Genomic DNA, 23920 nt, shown 5'->3' with positions numbered 1-23920 from the left:
TCGACAAGAAAATACAAACCTTTAGTGAGGCACCTCATAACAAAATCACTTTTTTGTTCGTCAGTACAACTAACTATGAAGAGTAACATTCAGCATCGAGCTCTTTAGAGAAAACCTTCAGTCTTTCTGCCAGTTTATTATTTCTACGGTATAGTTTTGAGTTTTGTTTATGCAGTTTCAGTGACATCCTAAGTGTGTGAATATACAGTAGCTGATATATTCTGAGAAAACATTTTTTGGCATTGGGAAAAACTTCTTTGTTGTTGCATATGTTAAGTCAAGTCAATTTTATTTGTATAGCAATATGAACACTAACACACACACATACATACACACACACACACACACAATAATAATTATCAAAATAAAAACGATAAGAAGTTGAAAAGCAGTTGTCCAGCCGCACAAACTCAGGTGAGAAATAAGCCTGAGAAAGGTTTTAAGTTTTCTTTTAAACGTAGAAATAGTAATGGCTGATCTCTATTTGTAAAGTAAAAAGAAATGTTTAGATTCACATTGGAAATTGGCCTAATTTGCGTTCACATGAAAAACCTAAAATTCTCATTTCTACAAAAATATTCAGTGTAAAAGACAGTTGTGTTTGTAACATCTTTTTGTTTCTGCAGTCAAATTAAAAACACACAAATAAACACATATTTTACATAGGAAATGAAAACTACCCGGGTGTGTGCTCTTTTAATTGATGCCATTAAATTTAGTGATGATGGGTGGTCGCAATCTTTGCACCAACCCTTCACCTGGGTTGGCGCTAGATTGGCTCTCAGCTCTCGCGAGATTTGTACACTAACCTTAACTTCAACCGCACTCGCGAGAATTCGTCCCTCCGGTTGATTCAATCTAGTATTTACCCATCACCTGCCTCCCAGACAAATAATAATGCTAATCACATCAGGTGCTAATACGGTTCACATTTAACTGACACAATGAATTGGAGCTCAACAGTCGGTAAGTAACAACGTTATTTACCTGAATAATAATAGTCACATAAATACCTGTCCAACATGAAGGAGAGAATTAACCTGAAAGCTTTAAAACTAACGTTAGTTTGTGTCGCTGAAAGTTAAAATGACCAACAACGAACCATCATCATTATTAGCTAACTTGCTTTCAACTTTCTCACAGTTGCGCTTAAATTAAAACACAACTCTGCAGTAACCTAATGGTGACATACTGGATAAATAAGATAAGTGTTTTCACTTTGTAAGTTAGTTAAATCATAAAATTATCACAACAATTTGGACCATACATACACGACCTATATCGCTTTGGCTAACTATTATTACTATTACTGCTAAGTTACTTACTATTAGCGCCCCCCCATGTTCAAAACAAGCCGTTTAATGTAACTGCATTTCATTCATACAAACTGGATTAACTACAATTTTCATTCTGACATGAAGACTATTGTGCTAAAATATAAAGTCAGTGCTGGAAGAAGTATTCAGATCCTTTACTTCAGTAAAAGTACCAATACAGCAATGTAAAAATCCTCCATTACAAGTAAAAGTCCTGCATGAAAAATCCTACTTAAATAAAAGTACATAAGTGTTATCAGCTTGATGTGGTATTGTAACTATTGCAGTAAAAGTAGTGGTTTGATCCCTATATATGACATCATTAGATTATTAATACTGAAGCATCAGTGTGTAAGTAGCATGTTACTGTTGTAGCTGCTGGAGGTGGAGCTGGTTTGAACTACTTTATATATAGTTATCTAGTTTAGTCCAGTGGTTCCCAACCTAGGGCTTGGACCCCTCCAATGGGTCGCCAGATAAATCTGAGGGGTCGTGGGATGATTAATGGGGTCAGTAAGAGCTAGACAGTGTAGGGACAACAACCATGTGCACAATACAGGTGTAAAAACTACAACAAGAGAAAGTTTAGACCTACTTTTCAGTTTGTTTGAGTTAAAGTGGGCCATTTTAAATATACAGCAATCATCCCCAGGAAAAGACTGCATTTGCTACAGTATGTCAGCTCTTATGGAAGACAGTGCACTCCTTGTAGTATTAATATTGTTTAATAAAGTTTGAAACACAGGAAAAATTCCAGTTGTGTGGAAACAGTCAATCATTGTTCCAATTTTGAAATCCTGTAAAGACCCATCAGACCAATCAAACTATAGACCAATAGCCCTTACATCACAATTAGGGAAAGCTATGGAGCGAATGGTTACAGAGAGGCTAATATATCCTCTACAAAGTAGAGTCTTGTTTTCTCCAATTCAAAGTGGGTTTCGTAAAGGGAGAAATACAATGGACTCTATTTTAACGCCTAGAGTCAGAAATTGGGAAAGCCCAAGCAAATAAGGAAATGGTGGTAGCCGTCTTTTTCAATGTACAAAAAGCATATGACATGTTGTGGAAGGAAGGACTGCTTATCAAATTAAGTAAGTTAGGGGTGGGTGGCAGGTTATATAACTGGGTGCTGGACTTGTTATTTGGCAGGACAATAGAGGTAAGGGTAGATACAGAATACTTGAAGTTGAGAATCAAACCTCACAGGGCAGTGTTTGCTGTCCAGTGCTATATAACATCATGATTAATGATATTTTTGAGCAAGTTCAGAAAGGTACAGGGAAATCGTTGTATGCTCATGACGGGGCCTTATGGTTAAGGGTGTGGAACCTAAAATATATACAGAAGAAACTGCTGGCTACAACTGAGATGATGGAGCAGCGGACAAATAAGTGGGGTTTTAAGTTATCTGTAGCAAAGACACAAGCGATATGTTTTTCTAGACGTCATAAAGCAATATCCTTGAAACTATATGGCCAAACACTTGAGCAGGTCAGTGTGACTAGGTCTCTGAAAGCATTGTTTGATGAAAATCTGACCTGGAAGCAGCATATTGATAAAGTAAAGGACAAGTGTAAAAAGGTCAACAATCTCTTAAGATGCCTGTCAGGAAGAGACTGGGGAGCAACCAGAACATCACTGTTTAATGTATACCAGGCCTTTATGAGAGCTACGTAAGACTATGGGCGTGTAGCTTATATGTCAACAGCAGAGAGTCACCTTAATAAGCTGGATGTGGAGCAGATGCATCTCCAGTAGCTGCCATACAAGTTGAACTGGGGGAACTGCCATTAAGGATAAGAAGAGTGAAACTTGTGCCGGCATACTGGGTTAATCCGCAGGGTCATAATAGCTCACATCCTGCAGGACTGTTGGGAGCACAATGAAACCAATTTCAGAAGCTCTGGATGGATAGGAAATATAAAAGCAGAAAGTGTAGGTTTATGTTAGTTTATGTTCAGCTCCCTGGTTGTTTGTGATGCGACCAGCAGATTTGAATATACAGCAGCAACTGAGGAAGAAATCTGAACAGGGATCTACTGGGAGGATAGCACAAAATTACACTGAGCAGCACTTTGCAGATAAGTTGGTGTTATTTACAGATGGTTCAAAAGCCCCGGAGACTTGACGTACAGGAGCTGCAGTTTTCATCCCACAATACAAGGTTGCTATTATGAAAAGAACAGCAGATCACTTATCAGTATATGCAGTTGAGCTCCTAGCTATTTTGATAACTTGGTGCAATGGTTAGAAGAAAACAACAAAATAATGCACTAATTGCATCTGATAGTTGGGCAGCACTCACAAGCATTTAATCTGTGAAATCGTGCAGACAAGATCTTCTTTTTGAAATTCATCTTTAAATTTAATATACAGACTGCACAATAAGGGTCTGACAGTTTTCTTTGTTTGGGTTCCTGCAGATGTAGGAATAGAAGGAAATGAGGATGCTGATATACTGGCCAAGCAATCATTCACATCACAAACAACAAACATGAACATTCTGCTGAGTAAAGCTGAGGGTAAAACAATCATAAAGAGACAGATTCAAAAAGTATGGCAAGAATACTGAGACATAAACGATACAGGAAGACATCTTTATAATATCCAGAAACATGTTGGGTTGAGAAGGTTTGGCAGGAATCAGAAGGAAGAGGCAGTCACCACTCGTCTCAGGATAGGACGTACTGGACTTAATAAGACACTTCATAAATTAGGTAAACACCCAACTGGTAGATGCTCACACTGTGGTCATCCTGAATCTGTCCAGCATGTGCTGCTGGAGTTTAGGGGCTATGAGGAGTAAAGGGAGGAACTGACATCAGCATTAAAGAAAGTTTCACTGTAGGGAAACTATTTGGAGAATATACAGTCACCTAATTAAGTACATGAAGGAAACAAAATCTCTTGATAAAGAGATTTCAGTTGTTTTTTTTGTTCCTTTTGTCTGTCAATCTACTGTTCTGCACTCCAGTCTGGTGGGAGGCGGTAATGCACCTGTAGGCCAACCGCCAATCAAAATGAAAGACGAAGAAGATGATTAATGGGAGAGGAAAGACGAAAAAACAAAGTTCTGATACACAAATCTGTTTTTAGTTTTTGGACTTTTTCTCTAATCTTTGATTTTTGCTGAAATATTGGATCATTTGAACATTTATTGAATTGAAACTATGTGAGAAGTTTAGAGGGAAAAATCACTATTTGGTGGAGCTGTTAACAAGTCAAAGACATCTGAAATGTGACCCCGACTACACTGCTTTTTATAAGACGTCAAAAAGGTTGGAAACCGGAATCTGAAAAGGAACTAAAGCTGTCAAATAAATGTAGTGGAGTGGAAGTATAAAGTAGCATAAAATAGAAATACTCAAATAAAGTACAAATACCTCAAAATTGTACTTAAGTACAGTACTTGAGAAAAGTACTTAATTACTTTCCCCCACTGATGAAAGTATTATAACTGGCCTGGGAGATTATTTTTATATGAAAGGAAATACATATATACAATACTCTGAATGTACAATTCACATATAGGTTACAAATTTAACAAATGTATGTTTTCACAGTTCTCTTACGTCAGTTTTGGTGCCATATTCATCAGTACTGGCAAAAATGTCTTGTTGTCCGACCAACTTTATGTATCAGGATTAATAACAAAACAAAAAGGGAAACATCTCCACCTTGTGTTGTCTGGCCTGTCTTCCTCCTTTATAAAAATGTCAACATCTGTCGACATTTTTTTCTTCAAATCCACAGAAGTTACAAGAATATTTATGTACCTGAACCTCTTCTTCACCCAGCTTACTGGATTTATATTCAGGATCCTAAATAAAGCTTATATAATTTATTACTTACACAATCCAATCACCATTTTTACCAGATTGTGTGTTGGTGCAATTCTCCATATAGGGTCACCCAAATAATGTCTCCCTGAAGGAAGAACTACATTGGCTATGTTTACATGCACAAAATATTCCGGTTTTTGCCCTTATTCCAAAAAAGACAATATTCCTACTAAACTGTTTACATGGTTAATGAAAATGAATATTCCACTAATATTCCCGTTTACATGCAGAGTGTTTTCAGGGTTTCCCTCTGCTCCAGTGGGAACGGGATTCACAAGATCTCTGCAGGCAGTGAAGTAAACCAGCAAATTGAAAAATATTAGTGAGCTGCAGTTGATATTTATAAGTGATATTGATATGACTGATATGATAAATTTATAGTTACAGACACATCCACGATATTTACTGCACTGCTGAGTGTTTTTGGTGCATCACACAGTCGTTACCATCAGTCCGTGGCTGCATGTTAGGATAATAACTAATCCCCTCCATCCCCATCATGGAGAAGGCACACTCTGTTTTTCCAACCCACCCTGAACAGCTCTCCACTCTCCTTTCATTCCTTTCCTCTGTCTGCCTTCCTGCTCAAGAATAAGTCATTTTGCCTGCGCAGGGGTAAAGAGGCAAGAGGGCCGTGTGACGCAAACTGCGGTAAAAAGCCCCCCTGAGACACATATTCCGAATGCGTTGTATACATGTCCAAAGAATGCTCCTAAAACCAGAATAATACTGGCATATCCCACGTCTTAATCAGAAAAGGCTACGTTCAGAATAAGGCCTAATTGAGAATATCCAAACAGAATATGCTGTTTACAAGACTAGTATCAAATTCTGAATATTGTCATAATTGGAATAATAGTGGAATATTAGTGTGCATGTAAACATACGCACATCAGTATTTATGTTATAGTCTGTTATTCTATTAATGTGTAATATATTTCTATATTTCAGTCTACTATGTCTGTTTGAGCATTTTCTGTAATAATATAAACTTTCCCTGAATATGTGTTCTTGACAATGTCTGTTTAGCTGTAAAACTCCCCCAGGTGGATCATTGAAAAATTATTGCATGTTCTTTAGATGACAGCTGGGAGATGAAATGTCGGTTTCTCTCCACTAGATGGAGCTATAACCAAATATGTTGTTTTTTGGTGTGCTGACGCTCATTGCACTGGTTGCACTTCAGTGTGGAAGACAACCAGGAAACACTCCAGCTTTGTAAATAGTAGACAGTAGGTGGTGCTAGTGATTTATCAGCCTAGAAAATATCTCATCAACAGCATAATTGGAGGTTTCAGCTATGAATAAGCAAAAAAGCTTAAATACTTCAAATATTCCTGTTAATTTGCCAGTTGAGTTTGTTTTTATCATCTCCTCCATCGTGTGTGCTTTATGATTTACTGTGGGAGTACATTAACAATTTAGAAAGTTAGACTGGACAAAATTCAAGCTTGTTCACAGCTGTGTGTTTTATCTGTACTGAACTCTTACTGACAGTTAGAGCTCCCCCGCCCACATTATGAAGCCGAAACATGATTTGAATTGATGGAATTCAATTCAGGCTTAAAGCAATTCACTTCAACCAATCCATTCCCCCACCCTGGTCCTTTTTACTGAATGAAAGGCGTCTTTAAATTAGATCTTATTCAATGATCAAAGTAAGGAAATTATTTTCATACAATAAAATGGGTTCATGACCAAACAAAGATCATACATTTGTCTTGGAGCAAATTGTAACTGGCTTTCAGAGGTGAATTTCAATATGGCCTCCTCACATATTGGCTCTTCGCCAAATCACAAAATATCACCACCATACCCAGGAGAGGATTATAGTAATTTCCTCAAAGATTGGACTGTAGGAATATGTGTGTGTGTGTGTGTGTGTGTGTGTGTGTGTGTGTGTGTGTGTGTGTGTGTGTGTGTGTGTGTGTTGGGATGTTTATGGGTGATGCATGTATGGGAGAAGAGGGTCATCACTGACATTTATTATAATGAAGTCTTCGCCCTTTCACCTCTCCTAAGCATCACACCCAATCTGCACTGGTTCCAGTGGGAGGAAAGCAGATCTACATCACACACGACCTGGCACCTGAAACCCAAAACATGCTTCAGAGTGTAGATGGCTCTTATAAGGTATGCTAGTTTTTTCATACTGTATGTATTTATTTATTTTTTGGGAAATATCTGTGTTTATTTATTGCCACATTTAAGATGAGATAAGATAAGATCAGGCTGATTGTCCAATTAGACCATCACAAAGAGACTTGCAGTGTCTTTGGCATCCGTACATTTTACAGTGTGTGCCATTGGGAGTTTTGCAAGAAAGCTAGCTGGATAATCTAGGCTTATTATCAGTTAGCCTGCCTTAGTTGGTTATATAAAACGGGTTGCAATGATCCGTGTGCAGTCACTTAAGTAACCACCAGTCTTTGAGAACATGTCTGATGCTGGGAAGCCTTAAATTGAGATTAATACTATGTTTTGCTTCATTAAATCTGAACTTTACAGCTAGATTTTGGTCATAGACATGCAAAACTGGGTTTTTTCCCAAGCAAGTCACTTCCTCCCCCTCCTTCTGTACAGATTTTTTCAGAATTTTTTCATTTTTTATCTTTACTAGTTACCATGTTGTTTTGGAAACAAGTTATTTTTAAAATTATCATACATTGACGCAAGAGTTAAGAGAGACTTAAGCATAAATATTTGCCTTCAACCAAAGATGCATCCAAGCAAGTGACACCCACACAAAGCTAATATCATGTCTAGAAATACACACAATCATGCCAATCTAACAATTAAAAATTTGAGTATGCAGTGTGTTCACACTGGAAAAGTGCCGAAATTAATTGATGGACACTATTCTCCCACAATGCAATGCACAAAGGAAATGGAGGAGCCTACTCACAGCTGGATGAAATTAAAGTTAATAGTTGATGGTGATGAAACAGCTTCAGGAACACCTCAGAGAACAAAAAAACTATGGTTTAAATCAAACATTTTTCTTGGCAGTGGCATTCTGAAGTCAGCATTTCTTTCTGGTTTACAATGAAGTATGTTGATGTTTTGTATACTAACCCCAAAAAACGGTATATTATGAAGAATAATATTTCATATATACTGTATACAATTAGTATGTAGTGTGGAATTGAGACCGAGCTTGAGTCTGAAAGCCTTGCCAGCTTCCCTACAGGCCTTGAAGATCACCTCATCCACACATGAGCAGAGGGGTTTGAAATAACCAAATCTTGCGTACCAACAGTAGATCTGTCTTATCACTCACTCTGTGTACTCCCAGAGGTCTGGAGTGACTGGAGTTAATTTTGTGTAACTAAAACTTTGGAAAGCTTGAGGCGGTCATTTGGTTGTCTTCGAGTTTGTGGAAATTGTGGCTTTTGGTTTAGTTTTCAGTCCGAAGAAGTTTTCTGCTTTGGTGAAGACTAGCGCCTGGCTCTGCCCTCATCTCTCCTGAATGTAATTTTATTGGTTTGAAATATGACAACAGTCCACCGCGTCTCTTCCATTTTCTAACTAACCGTGTCCATGAATTTCTTTAGACCTTGATGTGGAGGTCTGCCTAGCCAAGACTAGAACTAAATGACCATCAGTGCCGTCAGAGCCCTGTGCTTTCACTAACATAGCAAAAATGTTTAGGAAACAGTAATAACCACACAAACTTGTAAAATGTAATACAGAGATACACTCAGGTGAATTAGCACCTGCTACTTGCTTTCCTATCTCGATAATGAATACTGAAATGCGGACACGGTGTTTTTACGATATATTATATGTCGCTCTTGATGGGGCCCTGTGGTACCTTAAACCATCGATAATAAGAGAAATGTTGTTTTCGGCCGCCCAATATCTCAAATAACCCCTGTGGAATAATGCAGAGCCTGCAATAATATTGATCTTTTGTATGATATCATGTTATCGTTACAGACAGCTGTTTTCTTTCACCTCAGGTTACCTGTTAGCTATTATTGTTCTGTAGGAGTTCCCCAATTAGCTGCGTGGGGCTGAGGACGCGATGTGTGCTTCTATGTATGTGGGAGTTTTTTACTAACAAGCGTATTTGTTTTTGTTTATATTTTACATTTGTGCTCTTGTGTATGTTTGGCTGTTTTTTTATAGCCAGTCTATGCATGCAGCCATACACTGTGGTGTGTGCTTGTGTGTGAACAAGTGCGTACTTGTGTGTTGCGGGTGATGTTGACTTCCTGAGGCTGATCACCACCCTCTTCCCAGAGTCTTGTTTTTGCCCGTCTCTCCGCCTGTGTGGAAGTTGTGTGGGCACCCTCTGGATTGCCTCACTGCCGAAGCATGCCGGACCCTGTTATCCAGCTATCCATCTGTGTTATTGATTTTTTTCCCTCTTTGTAGAGTTTCATCTTTCCTTCACTTTTCTGTAGAGCGATGGAGAGGGAGGGAGTGCGAGAGAGAAAGGAGGGGCGAGCAAGGGGGTAGAGCAGAGATCTGAGAGCTGGTAGAAGAGGGGGGGGATGGAGGGATGGAGTGTTGGAGGAGCAGAGCAATGGTGGGGCTTCTGTGGGTAGGGGTGTAAGAGGTTGGGGGGGGGGGGGGGGGGTCCACTCAGCCTGGACTATGGATGAGCAGAGAGAAAGAGAGAGAGAGGCACTCTTGAAGTGTTGGAGCTTTTTTTTTTTTCTCTCTCTCTCCGTTTCTCTGCGTTCTCATGGGAGTGCCCCCCCTCCCCCTTCTCTTCTTCCTCCTCCATCCTGCTCCGAGGCGCCTCTGCTACACACGCTCCACTCGCCACCCCCCTCCTCTTCCTCCTCCTCCTCTGCCTCTCGCTCCGTCCGCCTGCCTGCCGTCTCTCCTTCCCGGGGGGCCTGGGCAGTGCTGGCGGCGCAGCCGTGATTTGCAGGAGATTTGTCTAAGTGAGAAGCAATTAGTGCGCCTAAGCACCGCTAATGTATGCATGCTGGGGCTGCCGCTGCCCCTCCCGCTTGGTGGTGCCAGGGCCAGGCCAGGCCGGGGCACCTTTGGCATTCTTTCTCCCTGTCTCCCCTTTTCTTTTTTCATCTGGAGCTGTCACTTTGCTCTCATTCCCCTTCAGATGACCCAGTCCTCTCTGATTCTATTTGCCCAACAGTTAGTCGACCAGTGGTGCTGAAGCGTATGTTTATATCTACCATGTGGCTTTATTGCAAGTATTCAAATGTATGCAACTGTACATATTACACTCTCCAGTTTGGAGACTTCTCCAAAAGGTATCAGGGTTGTCAACTTGTACTATCTAAACTTCATTAAGGTTTGGAGGTGATCTCTGGCCCCTCCTCTTCTCCTACACATGTTTCCATTGTAGATTCGAAGGAGGCTTCAATGAGCCTGGAAATTTAAGTGAGTGATGGTGAGTGGTAGCATAATTTGGGTGCAGTAATCCATCCACACACTGGAGTGTACACTCAGATGAACACACACATCACAAACACAACAAAGTGGAAAATTGGTGGGTGGCAGGATTCCCTTTGAAACCTGCGGTGTAAAAAGGCTTGTGTGTGAGCGTGCATGCATGAGGGACGTTCTGCATGGTGCGACTCCCCAACTACTTGAAGATGAACTTTGCCCTTTTCAACACGTTCACTCTCTCTTACTCAGACAAAAACAAGATTAAGTCTGCTCATCTTTACGCAGTGCTGACTGCCTTCCAAGTGGGAGCCTACATGGACCGTGGGTGGTTTTGGAGGGAGGTGCTCGTTAATTAAAGATAGGCTAATTACTGGCGCTTCTTAGCCTGGCTTTTGCGGCGCTGATAAGAGGATAATCCTAGAGAGAAAGCCGGAGATCGAAGTGGTCCCCGGTAGACCGGGCCTCCTGCTCGACTGGGCCGGAAGAAAATGCACTTCAACCCCCCGTCCCGTCGCTGCTTCTTTAAAGAGCAAGACTCGTAACCAGAGAGTATAGAATATTCAATCAGGCTGCACTTCAGCAGGAGGAAGCCTACATAAAAGGCTCAAAGACATCAACCATTGCTTGTTAGACTGAGGGTTTCTGAGGCTCCTTTAAAGCTACATCCACTGCTTTAGCTGAATTTTGGCCAAGAAAAAACATGATGGTGTGTTGTAAGGTAACAATGGCCTCAAATAATTAATTGATCCCTGTATGGAAATTATATTGTTACTTTTTCTCTCTGTTGGAAAGTCTTGAGAACAGTATCAGCTACAGACATGTCTGTTAATTTGGATGCTTGTTTGTGGTCATATTATCAAAATCCCACGAGTTTTTCCATTGGAGCCTTCCCTCATTGCAGATGCACAAACACACATGCACAGACACACATGCAGACATGTAAATTATCACATTTACAATCCAGACCGCACTCACATGACGGAAAGGTTGCATGACCCGACTATCATTCATGTGTCTCTAACCCATATTTTGTCATGGGGAGTTAGCCATTAGCACTTGCTGCGCTGTTCCCATATGCTGGGCCTCCACAGATCTATAATTCAGGGGTGGCAGATGTCCCCATGCATTATTCATGAGTGCCGTTCCATGCCAGGCTAGCAAGTGAGCCAGCGGCAGAACCGTCACAAGGTCCTTGCATATAGAGGGTCTCTTCTATGTTGACCTGCGAGTGCACCTTTCCAGCAACTCCTTCCTGCAAATGGGCCACAGCAAGCTTTTCAGGGATGGAGTGTTTGAAATTGCTCTGTAGGACAGATGGCACCGTAGGATTAAGAGGCCATGACGATACTGTGGTGACGGTCCTCTGTTTATTACCTATAGTTGTGATAGTCATGAAACATAGGAATTGTTTTTTTTAAAAGGCCACTTCCTTAATTTTTATATTTTAAAGTCAATTTTAGTCCCAGGGAGTTTTGCAAGTCTCTACAATAGTTGTGTAATGTTTTCTGTGGATCTGGAGGAATATTTTCATTTACCTCTTTTGGTAAAGGGCCATGCAGATAGTTTTGTTTTTCTTTGTCCAGGTTTTGAGGTGTCTGTCTTTGAGATTTCAGCCACCATTTAATACAATGAATGTGAATTACATTTAGTTTGTTTTGCTCACAGCATTGAAAAATTGCACTTTTTCAACAGCAGTGTGTCTTTCCAGAAGTAATGTCCTTGGCAATCCACCAAATACTCTGTCAGCAGTTTTCTGTTTCTTCAGTAGAAAGTAGTTCCAGGGACAACTGTTGACAGCAAGGTCTGTGAATGATAAAGAAATGAAGTAAAATTTTATTCACCTCCATTGTATTGGGATGACGGCAGAGATCGCAGAATGAAAATAAAAACAAAACTATCTGCACGGCTAGACCCAGCTAGAGTTAAAGGTGCAGTGTGTAGAATTTAGTGGTATCTAGTGGAACGGACTTGGCAGAAATGGAATATAATATTCATAACCACCTGAAAATAAGAATCATTATGTTTTCGTTACCTTAGAATGAACCCTATATATCTACATAGGGATTAGGTCCTCTTCGACGGAGCCCGCCATGCTGCACTGCTACGTTTCTACAGTAGCCCAGAACGGACAAACCAAACACTGACTCTAGAGAGGACCTTTTGTAGTTTTCGTGTCCACTATAGGTTCTCCTACACGCTTGGAAGGGAGGGGGGAGTATTCAGTTTGTTGCAATCTGCAACCTCACCACTAGATGCCACTAAATCCTACACACTGCACCTTTAAGTGAGAAAACACGTTTCTTTGTTGTTTGGGTTTCAAACTCCTCATGACTTTTTATTACACATTGGACTGTGTAATGCAGTGTAGAATATTCTAGGTGCTTTGAAGCAGAGGAAGAGGTCAGATTTTGCGTGTGTGCGTGTGTGTGTGTGAATCGTCTACACTGTAAATCACACCTACATACCTGGAGGAGACAGCAGCGTTGTGTGCCGATACCCTCAAAGAGTGGGAGATAAAACACACACACACACACACACACACACAGGCACCCAAGATCACAAGCCGCCGCCAGCGCCAAGCCTGGCCGGCGCTGAACCGGCAACTCGATACCTCCTCCGGAGCCCTGCGGAGGGGGAGAGTGGGTGTGGGAGAGAGGCTTCCATAAAGTCTGTCCCGCCGGTCGGCCGTAACCTGAGCTGCCTCCTAGCAGACAGCCGCGGTGCCTCACAGTCAAGCACGGAGAAGTGTGCGTGTGTGTGTGTGTGTGTGTGTGCGCTTTGAGCCCGAGTGAGATGGGACGGGTGACATGCTGCCACACGCTTGTTACCACGCTTGGGATCAGGCCTATGTGCATGTGTAGATTACAAACACACACATAAAGCAACGGTAAGACCTCCTCTTGACTCTCTGTCTTACTCACAACTTTACACATGCGTCCACAAATTCGCTCTTAAATTCCTTCCCACAACATATTAACACATTGATTCTTTTTCACACTGACCCTTCCTCTCCCTGAAATTGATACAGATGACGAGATGACGGGACCTTTGTCACTGAGTCACCAAGCTTTTCTCTCCTCCAGGCTTTAATCTTTTTTCCAACATCTTCTCCCTCTTTACCCTCTGTGAGCCTCCAACGTGACCGTCATCCAAAACATCTAAGACGTCAGCGAGCAGAAAACTGCCGTCAGCTGCCATATTGCTTACTGTTGCTGCCAGGGTGCTGCCCTTTACGGATGTGAGCGCAGTGTGTGTGGTTTGGGAGCAGGGTTGGGGGAGGAGGAGGAGGAAGAGGAGGAGTGGGGCCGGGGGGGGGGGGGGGGGGGGGGGGGGGGGGGGGGGGGGGATGATGATCGTGCTTGTCTCTGGGCTGGCAGAGGGACAGGAGCCCCTTGTGAGGTTGCAATGGGCGAGGAGGTTAACTGAGCCACAGCAGAGCCAAGATGCTGCCTGGGATATTGACAGGTTGGAACCTGAGGGCTCCTGCAGGATAGGAACAGACTGCCAGAGGCTTGGTTACCACCACCGCCTGCCTGCCTCGGAGGGAGGGAGGAGTATAAGAGGAAAGAGGGATGAAGGGAGGAGTAGGAGGGAAAGATGGAAAGAGTGGGTGACGGCAAGAATCTGAGATTTATTCCTCTAAAATGTCTAGAATAAAAGTATCATGGGAAGAAGTCAAGTCAATTTTATTTATACAGCGCCAAATCACAACAAAAGTTATCTCATGACTCTTTTCATGTAGAGCAGGTCTAGACCGTACCCTTTAATTTACAGAGACCCAACGTTCCCCCATGAGCAAGCACTTGGCGATGACGGCAAGGAAAAACTCCCCTTTAACGGGAAGAAACCTCAAACACAACTGGGCTCTGGATGGGCGGCCATCTGCCTTGACCGGTTGAGTTGAGAGAGGAAGTGAGAGAGAGAGAATATTGTTCGTCTGACATTTATGCCAATAAAGCATACTGAATTGAAAAAACATCGAATGGAAAATTGAATATAGCAAATAGAACCTGGCATGAGAGTGACTGGATTGGCTGATTTGGTTGTAATCAATCTCACAATATTAATATTATGCTAATAGTGATAGATCTTATTATTTTATGCAAAATTGAATGTAAAAAGTCAAATTGATGATTGATCAATGAAGTAATTTGTTTTCAATTACAGTGTAGTTTGAATCATGATTTTTTTTTACCACAAAATTCTGTGAAACAGTAACACAGTATGATGTTAAATTATCACCTAGCTCCAACATCTTTGCGGAGCTCCACTCTGCTGCTTTCACTCAGCAAGGAGCCAAGTATATGGTCTGTGTGGTTCAGGGTCATTTGCCATGGTAACGGTGAAACAGGTCAGAAGGTGATTGGCTTAGCTGAGGAGGGTGCTGGCGGCTGTTTGTTGATTCTCTGATAGGGGTGACCTACCCCTGACCTCCACACAAATCAATACTGCCTCCCTAAACTTTCATTTGTCCTTGTTTGCTCGTGCTCACCCCTGATTGGGAGCAGTTTAAGTAGAGCTTTTCAAGTCTGACAACATATTTGTAGCCAAATTGAATTTGGATAGAGAGATGTTAGTGCATTATTATTTCCTACTATTTGTGAGGAATGCAAAGGACAGAGTTATTGGTGTACATTTTTTTTATATATCTGTTCTGAAACTCTAAGAGATTGAATTGTATAGATTTATCTCGTGTCAATATTTCAAGTCTGCAGTCTACATCAAGTAAATTTAGAGGTGAACTAGCATGGCCTTTGTATTGAAGTACATGAATACGACGTTAGTAAATTTCCAGTCAAACTATGATTTCAGAGAAAACTCTTTGTTCTGTGTTTATAGAGAATCTGCGTGGTGTAGGGAGTCCCTCCAACGCAGGAAAGCCTTTGAGAAGCTTCTTCCTGTCTCTTCACCTCCTCTTCATTGCACTTTTGTTTCTCTCTCTCCTCTCACCCCCTCGTTCTCACTTTCACTACCAGTAATCCCCGGTGTGGCCTACTCGTTATTGTGTTCCTCTGCAGAGCAGCAGGGCTGTGTGGGCTCATGTTTTTTTTTTTTTTTATTTTATTTGGTACGTCCTATATATACAATATTTCCCCATTCTGGGGTCACCCTTTTCCACTCCTCCACACAGGGAATCACCTCACTGAAAAGCATTGTGGTTAATTTAGTGGGTAGTTGCACTGAAACATTACAGTGTGAGTGACATGATATGCTGCGCTGTTAGTTCCCAAAACTAACAGGTCAGAATACAGCGTATGCCTCAGAGCATCCTTATTACTGTGTATCAGACTCAAGATTCACTACTTTATTGCCATATCAACATAGCTAGCAGGATTCTGCCTCAGTGCAGCTCAGATATGAAATATAAACAGTAGTAGACATTACAGCACAATACAATACATAACTACTGTTATAGTTCAATAAATTCTCACAGTAGATTGTATAATGTCTTATGATAAGCACAAAGTTTTGTATGCTGTAATAAGTGACAACATTTTTTGTTACATTGTTATAACATTTTCTGTCCAAAACAAATGTAGGTAACAACATTTTGGCAAAAGTTGGGGTAACTAATTAGGTTATATCACTAAAAAGGCCTGGTTGAGCCTTGCAACCCCCACAGTTTCTCATACAATGAAGGTATGAGATGAAAAGGTACAGTACAAATACAATCTCCTGGGAGATAAGGTTTCATAGTTACTTGTATCCACTGGTTCAAATTTCCTGTATTTGAATATTGTCTCTTTATATGCCACTTTTTATAGGAACATATTGCTTCACAAGAAATCTAAAAATCCTAACAGACCCAAGAGTCTAAACATGAGACACGTGATTAAAACCATATTTTTACATCACTCAAGGAAGTTTTTTTTTTAAAATCAAAATATTTTAATAAAACCTAACAAAACAGACCTCTGAAAATATATAACCAAAAAACTCTTGTGATAAATGTGTTTTCATGGGTCATTTCAAAGAAAACACTGAGTCAGTTTGTCAGTCTGATCTCCTCAGGCAAGGTATTCCAGAGTAATTGCAAAACTGCCGTGACACCTATTCACTTCCATATATAAATGACGTTTATTTGTACAGAACTCTTCAAAAACAGTGCTTTCCAAGGCATTAAAAATACAAGTCTTAAGCCATTATAAATGCACAGTAAAACATAGGAGCAATAAAAGCGGATAAAGATAATAAATATTCTTATTTTATTACAAAAGAACAGAACATATAAAGTCACTGCCAAAAATACCTTGGCATAAAATGTCAGTATCAGACTTTAAGAGACCAGAGAACATGTTTTTTTAAAATTATGTTATTTAGTCCAGCACTGCATATTTATGATAGATGGTTAGAAACAAATACTTAACTGAAAGTCAACTGATGAAAACAGGCTGTTAATATCAACAATAACACCTGACATGCATCAGGACCTAGCTATCCATCTAAAAAAATAAAAATGAAAACATTTCAATTTTGGAACTGGCCCACAATAGTGATAAGTTAATAAGTAAACAGAGCATTTTCACAGCAGACATTTTGACATGTCTTAGCAGGAAAAGCACAGGTGTAATTAACAACATTAATAACGTCTGCAATCCATTTAAGTGACCCAGTTTCAGGGTCCTGGTATTATTCATGTTTGCTCTCTAGAATAGTTTACTGGGACTCTTAATGGAATCGAGCCATGGTTCATGTTATTAGTTGCACCTGTGTTTTTCCTGCTATGACAAACCTCCAGTGAGCAAAGTCTATGTAGACTGATAACTGATGGCAAAATCTAGAAAAAAGAAAAGAAAAGGTGTGACTTCTTAGTCACATCTCATCTTTGAGTAATTTTCATCTTTTCAGTCTACTTATCTGCACTTTTTGCTTGGTTTTCACTTTCTTTGCACAGTCATCTTCCTGTGTGCAGTGTATGTTCGGTCGGTCCTGACATTCTGCTTAAAAAAAAAAAATTGTAATAGGCTCACTTTTCTGTTAATTGGTGATGAAAACAGACATTTATTAGGAAATGTTGCAGATTGTTACTGTAACTCTGGTTATAATGTCACAACCTTCACGGCTTGTTCTTTAAGATCTGGAACATACAGTCTGAAATTCTGAAAACCTTTTTATTAACACTAAACTACATTACAGTAAGAATGAATATCAGCACACAGCCTCTTCCTCCTCTGGTCTGTTTCAACACACAGCAGACGTGGTTAATTGTGTATTTGGTTGTGTGTAAGTTACAGTATATTATCTCCAGAGAGTTTGGCTGTCGTGGCGTTGGGAGGGCTGCGTCGTGGCCGTAGCTGCGTGGAGCAGCAGCACAGGAAACGCGTCAAAGCGCTCAGAGCTAACTGGAACCAGATGTTTGAGGCTACCGGCCGGGGGATTCTCACCGTGGAACAAGAGTGTCAGCAGGGGAAGTGAACTTCCCCCTGACTGTTTTGCTGTCTCTCGCTCTCTCTCTCTCTCTCTCTCTCTCTCGCTCTCTCTCTCTCTCTTTATCTCTGAATCTTTTATCTTTGGGTTGTTTCCTTCTCTCTCTCTCTCTGTCAAAACTACCTGATGTATCAGTTGTTTGGGTTTAAAGCAGCTGAAATACAGCATAACACGGGATGAATAAAATAGCCAGGAGGATATCCTTTCTTGTTTTTTTTTTTTTTTTTTGAACACCCTGCATAATCGTATGTGAAAACCAAATACAACAAAAGGTTTAAAGATGTTTGAAACACTGATGTGCACCACTCAAAAAGTACAAAGATGCTATAATTTTTCCAGAATCGATGTGTGTTGCACTTACTGGTTTAGTTTGAATAGAACAGCTAATCTCATGCAACTTTACTGATATAACCCGGCGTACTCTACCATCCCTCCTTTTACTACCCCATCTCTCTGAAGCTCTCCATAGTGGGAGATGAAGTTGGCCTGCTTTCTATGCCTGCGAGCATTGCCTGCCCTCCTCCGCTTCACTGCCCCCTGACTTTCTCTCACATATACAGTACAGAAACACACACACACACACACACACACACACACACACATATATACACGTGCACATTTAAGCACATGTGCACACACACACAGAGACATACACTTTATTCACTCATGCACAGCAATCATACATGGCACGTGCACACACATGACGACCCATGAACCGCTGACGCTGTATGTGCATGACTCCAGCTGAGCCTCCAGTCAACCCAGGGCTGCCGAAGCCTCGCCTCAGTCTTACCCCAGTGTCTTTGCCATTGGCGGATCCCCTAACACAGGCCACTAGGCGACAGCAACAACAACACACATCCACACACCCTCCTGCGGTGACAAGTGTTCTGTAATATCAAATGATAGAAAGACTGGCAAACAACAACGACTTGCATGGCACAGGACGATTACAGAGCATCCTAAATACTGACCAGAGTTGAGAGTGTGCATGTGTGTGTAGATGCATGTCTATCAGTGGCTGTAAGATAAAAACTCCATCAATGGTTTGGTCAGAGTTATTTTCTTTTTCTTAGCTGCTTCGAGGTGAATCGGCAAAGCCTGAAGGTCCTGGACAGCTGTGGGTGAGAGCGGCTTTCAGCAAGCTGGTAGTCTTATCATCTCTCACACACACACACTAACACACACACGCACACACACACACTGTCCCCTCTGACCCTGGCCATTTCCTGCCCCTGGCTGATCTATTGGCTGATGCCTGCCCTGTGACTGTAGAGAAAAAGAGTAGGGGAAAGAAAGTGTGTATGTGTGTGTATGTGTGTATGTATGCTTGTGGCCTGTCCCAGCCAATCGATATCCGTCTCGTATCCGTGAGCTGTGCCTGACCCCTGGGTGACCTTGCTCAGCATTGGCGGTTGGGGTTCTTTTTTTTGTTGGGGTTTGAAAACGTGAGAGGCACATCGAGTTTTACCCCTCGCTAATAGAGGTCTGGAGCCGTGGAAAAGTGTGAAAAGTCCTGACTTAAATGTGCTAGTCTGAGGAGACAGCAACAATGTATCTGAGAAATGGTGAAATAACAGGAAATACTTGCTGTAGTTGGTGGTGATTTTACAGTAAAGTTCAAAGTATCACCCCAGAGACTAGTCTGATATGATTATAAACTGCAACAGTGAATATCAGTAACGAATCTCAATGGAGACATTGTGGTTTTAAAGCTAGCATTGGAATCATCCTTACCTCCATGTTGTGGTTTCAAGAAAAAAAAGAAAAAGTAGAAAAAGCAGAAAAAAGTTCACCTCAGTTTTCACTTTAAATTTTATATGGATGACCCTGTTGTGCTCAAGGCTGAGATACTAAAAGCCTCTCAGATTGTGTATGTGTGTGTGTGTGCGTACATACATGCGCCTGTGCCTGTATGTGTGAGACCAACACAGAACTTGCCTTGACGTAAGTTTGCTAGTTGGACTCAGCCTTGCGTGTTGTTGGTGTGTGCTGATAGAGGCTCCAGCTCCCGGGCTGAGCGGGGCTGCGGGTGCTAGCCGCCGCCGGCACTAATTGAACCCTGCCGCTAAGGTAAGGGGGGGGAGGAGGAGGAGGCTGTCAGCGAGGGAGAGAAAAGAAAAAAAGAAGGAAGAAAAAAATAGCGTGGTGAGGGCGAAGTGCCCCTGGGGGGTTGGGTCCCTGCCTGCCTGCCTGCCTGCCTTTCGTTCTCCAGCTCCTTCCCCCCTCCCCGTCTAAATAGCCGTGCCGGCGCTCCAGGGCTTCCTGCGCCTTATCTGCTGATAATTGGGCACTGGAGCTCCACAGCTCGCTTATGAAATATAGATTCCTGACGGAGGGGAAGGATGGGGGGAAGGAGGTAAGGTTGTGGAGGGAGTGTGCAGGCAGAGAAAAGCCCCTGGTCGTATCAGAGAGCGTGGAGCCTTGTGGGCTCCGCGGTGTTGCTCTGGCTCGTTTAGCAAACACAGCCCCAATAGTTAGGGCGAAGGCCTCTGTGCCAAGCAGCCCACACTGTCACAGACAATTAAAAAACAATGCTTTGTTTCTATTGTTCGTTGCACCCGCTGGGTTCAAAGAGCTATAAATTGCGGGGGTGAATGCTTGTTGTGTAGTTTGTCGCAGAGCATGTGAAATCTTCCAAGCAATTTCAAACGTGTAGCTGAGAATTTCACCATATGTAACGCAACGCTCTGTACTTTACAGTCCCTGCTCAGTATTTTACTTGGTGTCTTTGCATACTCAGTACTTGAAATGGTGTGAATGAATAGCCTGAGTAACTAGTAGCCATGAATCTCAGTATTCCTCCGTGTATGAATGGAAGTGGATGTTATTTTCCTCCAGCGAGGTTGGGATGCTATCTGCAGCGAGGTTGGGATGCTATCTGCAGTCTCATGGGGGAATGTTATTGGATCACAACATGGAGACCAATTCCCAGAGAGAGACGAACAGGGGAAACACTGTTGGGTGCTCAACACAGCATGGATCCCTCTTGTCCAAGGCTACTTTTCCTTTATAGCTTTGAGCAATGGTGTTCACTTAGAGTTTCATTTCATAATCGTTATCTAATCTATTTAAGAAAGATTTTCGTACAAATGTTTTCTTTCCATAAAAATGAACTATTTTATTTCATTTCATTCTGAAGAAAATGTCACATAATGTGCTTAGCTTTCATGCCTGAAGTTAGTGGGAGTAGGTATCTCTGAATGTCTTAATTTGGATTGAAGCTTGGCAGCTGCGGACTTGAAACTCCCCTTGAATACAGGACAGCTTTGGCCGAACAGCTTTAAGCAGATTAGCATTGCTACATTTACAGTAATCAGTTAAGAGGCTATTAGATCCAACAGCACACCACGCATCGAATCGAAACATCGAAAAAACCTATTCTTCAGACCCATCATACCTGTCTATGCTTAAATTCAATTCAAATACACACAGAGACAGGTCTGTGCATGTCCCAATTAGCTAGTGCGTGGTTGTGTTAATGAATGGGGAGCTACCTGTTTGACTGTGGGAGGTGGACTGGGGGTTGGTGTGAAAAAAACAAAAAAACAAAGTAAAAACAAAAAAACAGGCTGGAAGGCATACTCCTCCACATTTTATGCATGAGTTTCTGCAGAATACAGCAGGCTACATACATCCTATATAGCAACCAGCACATGAAGTTTTCACTCACAGGGTAATGTTGCACACCTTTTGCTTTTAGTCAGTCAAAAGAAAAACCAAAAGGGTTGGGTGAAAGCAATATCAAGAGTGACTCCCCTCTCTAGCCTTAGCTCTGTGTGTTTCACATTAGTTTTAAAACTATTCAGGTTAGATTGTGGCCAACAGTCAGAGAACCTTACAGTCTGAGTAACTGCTCCATCATCATCACGTTGACCAAAGATACCACAGGAGCCAACAAAATATCTCACCTGTTACATGTTCTCCCCCTAACCACCTTTATTTACTGGACACAAATACCAGTTCTGGGTTACGTATTGATCTTGGCACAGACAAGCCGCTCTCCCCGTTTCATTTCCCTCAGACCACCGGGGCCCTATTGGTCAATAGCAATTGCAATTCCCTGCACTATAGGCCAGACAAATTCATTTCAATTACAATTAGCATGAAGGCCCAGCAGCTGATTTATGGCCTTGTTTTCCTTCCCGTGCGTTCCTCCACACATTAATCACCCCCACAACGGCCCGTGTGATCCTCACTTCATCTACCTGCCAAGGCAGCCGCCCTGCTGCGCATTCCTGGATCCCTTCCCCTCTTTCCCTCCCTAACTCCTGTCCTCCTTCCCTTCTGACCACAGGGAACAGTGGGTGTCCTTAACTCGCACCTGACACAGACCAAGGAGCAGGGCTGCACTTAACTCAGTGCTGGGGCGTTGGAGTGGCACTCGTTTATCATGTGTAATGAGCAGATGTTCCTTGGGAAAAATGAATGAAAAGTTCTTCTTTCCTTCACTCTTTTTTTTTTTTTTTTTTTTTTTAACCAAAATGAGCTCACTACAGTATGATTTGATTTTCTTGAATTTGATCCCGAGGAATGCAGATTTTTACAAATGTTTCCAGTCTTTGCAAACACACATGCAGGGTACACACCTACATAAATACTTAAATCAAATCCCATGCTGTCACCTGACTTATGCTCATAGTGAATAACTACAGAAGGGACATGCCCATTGCATATTTATGTCCTTTGGTCATGTGCTGCAGCCCAGAAAGCAGGTTTGGAAGTTCACTGTCTTGAAATTAAGTTACAACGAACAAACACTCTCATCCTTCACTTCACATTTGGTTACCATCAGGCCGGGATTAACAAGCCTATTTTGGATAGTCTGGAAACTGTTTGGGACAGAGCAGTGTCTCGCCACTCCCCCTCCTGTGCTGTGTCGGAGGCTGAGTCATCCGGGGCCAGACGTTTCCACTGGGACAATGTACCAATCCCTGGTGGCCACACTCAGTCTTGTTTATACGGCCCCGTCCACGGCCCCGTGGATCTGGCAGCAACTCTCTTGCTTCCAACCTCTGTCCCCTTCCCTGCTCCTTCACCCTTTGACGTTCCACCTCAAAGGCCTGGCGTGTGTTTGTGTGGGTCGGGTGGGGGGGGGGAAGTAGTGACCAAGGCAGTGGTGCCTCCGTGGAAAGCCAGTGGCTTCAGCGGGCCAATAAAAACATAAGGCAGTGTGCTGCTCTGGGCAGACTAAACATCTGTTCGGACAACATCCTGACTGGAGCTTCTCTGATGGGTGGGTGGCGTGCAAGCATGTGCATCTACACGTACATATCTTTGTATAAAAACTGCTCTCACCTTTTCCACCAAAAGGGAAGGAAATCAAAATTGTCTGGATACAAGCGAGGTTTGACTCTGCTCTCAGACTCAGACTGGTCAGAAAACTCTGACTGTATTTGACGTTAGTAGAGACTTTCAGGGGCTTTCATCACTTTACTTATTACATTCTCACCATGTCAGCAGAATAGGACGAATGGCAAAATAGCATCATTCCGACTTGGGTTAAAGTAAAGGGATTTGTTATATTCATCTACATGATTAAAAACAAGTTCTTTGTTTAATTATTGCCAGATCCAAGTAGCACCATTGTTTTTGTTTGCGGCATTCTAAATGTTACTGTGTATAAATTGTCACTAAAGAAGTAATTTATAGCTGATTAATAATTATTAATACTTAATAGCTCAGTAATGAATAATTATAAAGCCTAGATATAAGATATCTTTAAGATTGCTTGGTTGTTCTTCTACCAGTGTAGTTTGCTTTGTTGTTTTGGACCCCTGACCTCTAACCTTCTGGTAGAGGGCTACAGACCATCAAGGCCAAGAACCATTTATGAATGACATATTCACATTTATTAACAGCAGGCTTAATTGCTTATTGTAAAATGAAAAATTAACCTGATTAATGAAGATTTTGTTTTTTTAAAAATAAGTCATTGATAAATGATTGTTGGCCCAGTTA

At 41.8% G+C, this 23920-nt stretch overlaps 1 protein-coding gene across 3 annotated transcripts in view; it reads left to right on the top strand.

The window, feature by feature from the left end:
• Positions 1–843: 843 nt before the first annotated feature.
• samd11 (sterile alpha motif domain containing 11) overlaps positions 844–23920 on the top strand; it is an 87471-nt gene continuing 64394 nt past the window's right edge. The window contains exons 1-3 of one of the 3 annotated variants that reach the window (XM_044352351.1): positions 845–966; positions 7184–7294; positions 19036–19107. Coding sequence is in view for 1 of the 3 variants with exons in the window: in XM_044352354.1 (XP_044208289.1) it covers positions 7265–7294 (30 nt within the window). In the remaining 2 variants the exon portion in view is untranslated. Of the gene's footprint in view, positions 967–7183; positions 7295–19035; positions 19108–23920 lie in introns of all 3 variants that reach the window. The other 2 variants (XM_044352354.1, XM_044352350.1) reach the window with 2 other exon arrangements.

The sequence above is a fragment of the Thunnus albacares genome, chromosome 5, assembly GCF_914725855.1.
Source record: "Thunnus albacares chromosome 5, fThuAlb1.1, whole genome shotgun sequence".
Taxonomy (NCBI): Eukaryota; Metazoa; Chordata; class Actinopteri; order Scombriformes; family Scombridae; genus Thunnus; species Thunnus albacares.
This window is presented reverse-complemented; position numbering and strand designations above follow the sequence as displayed.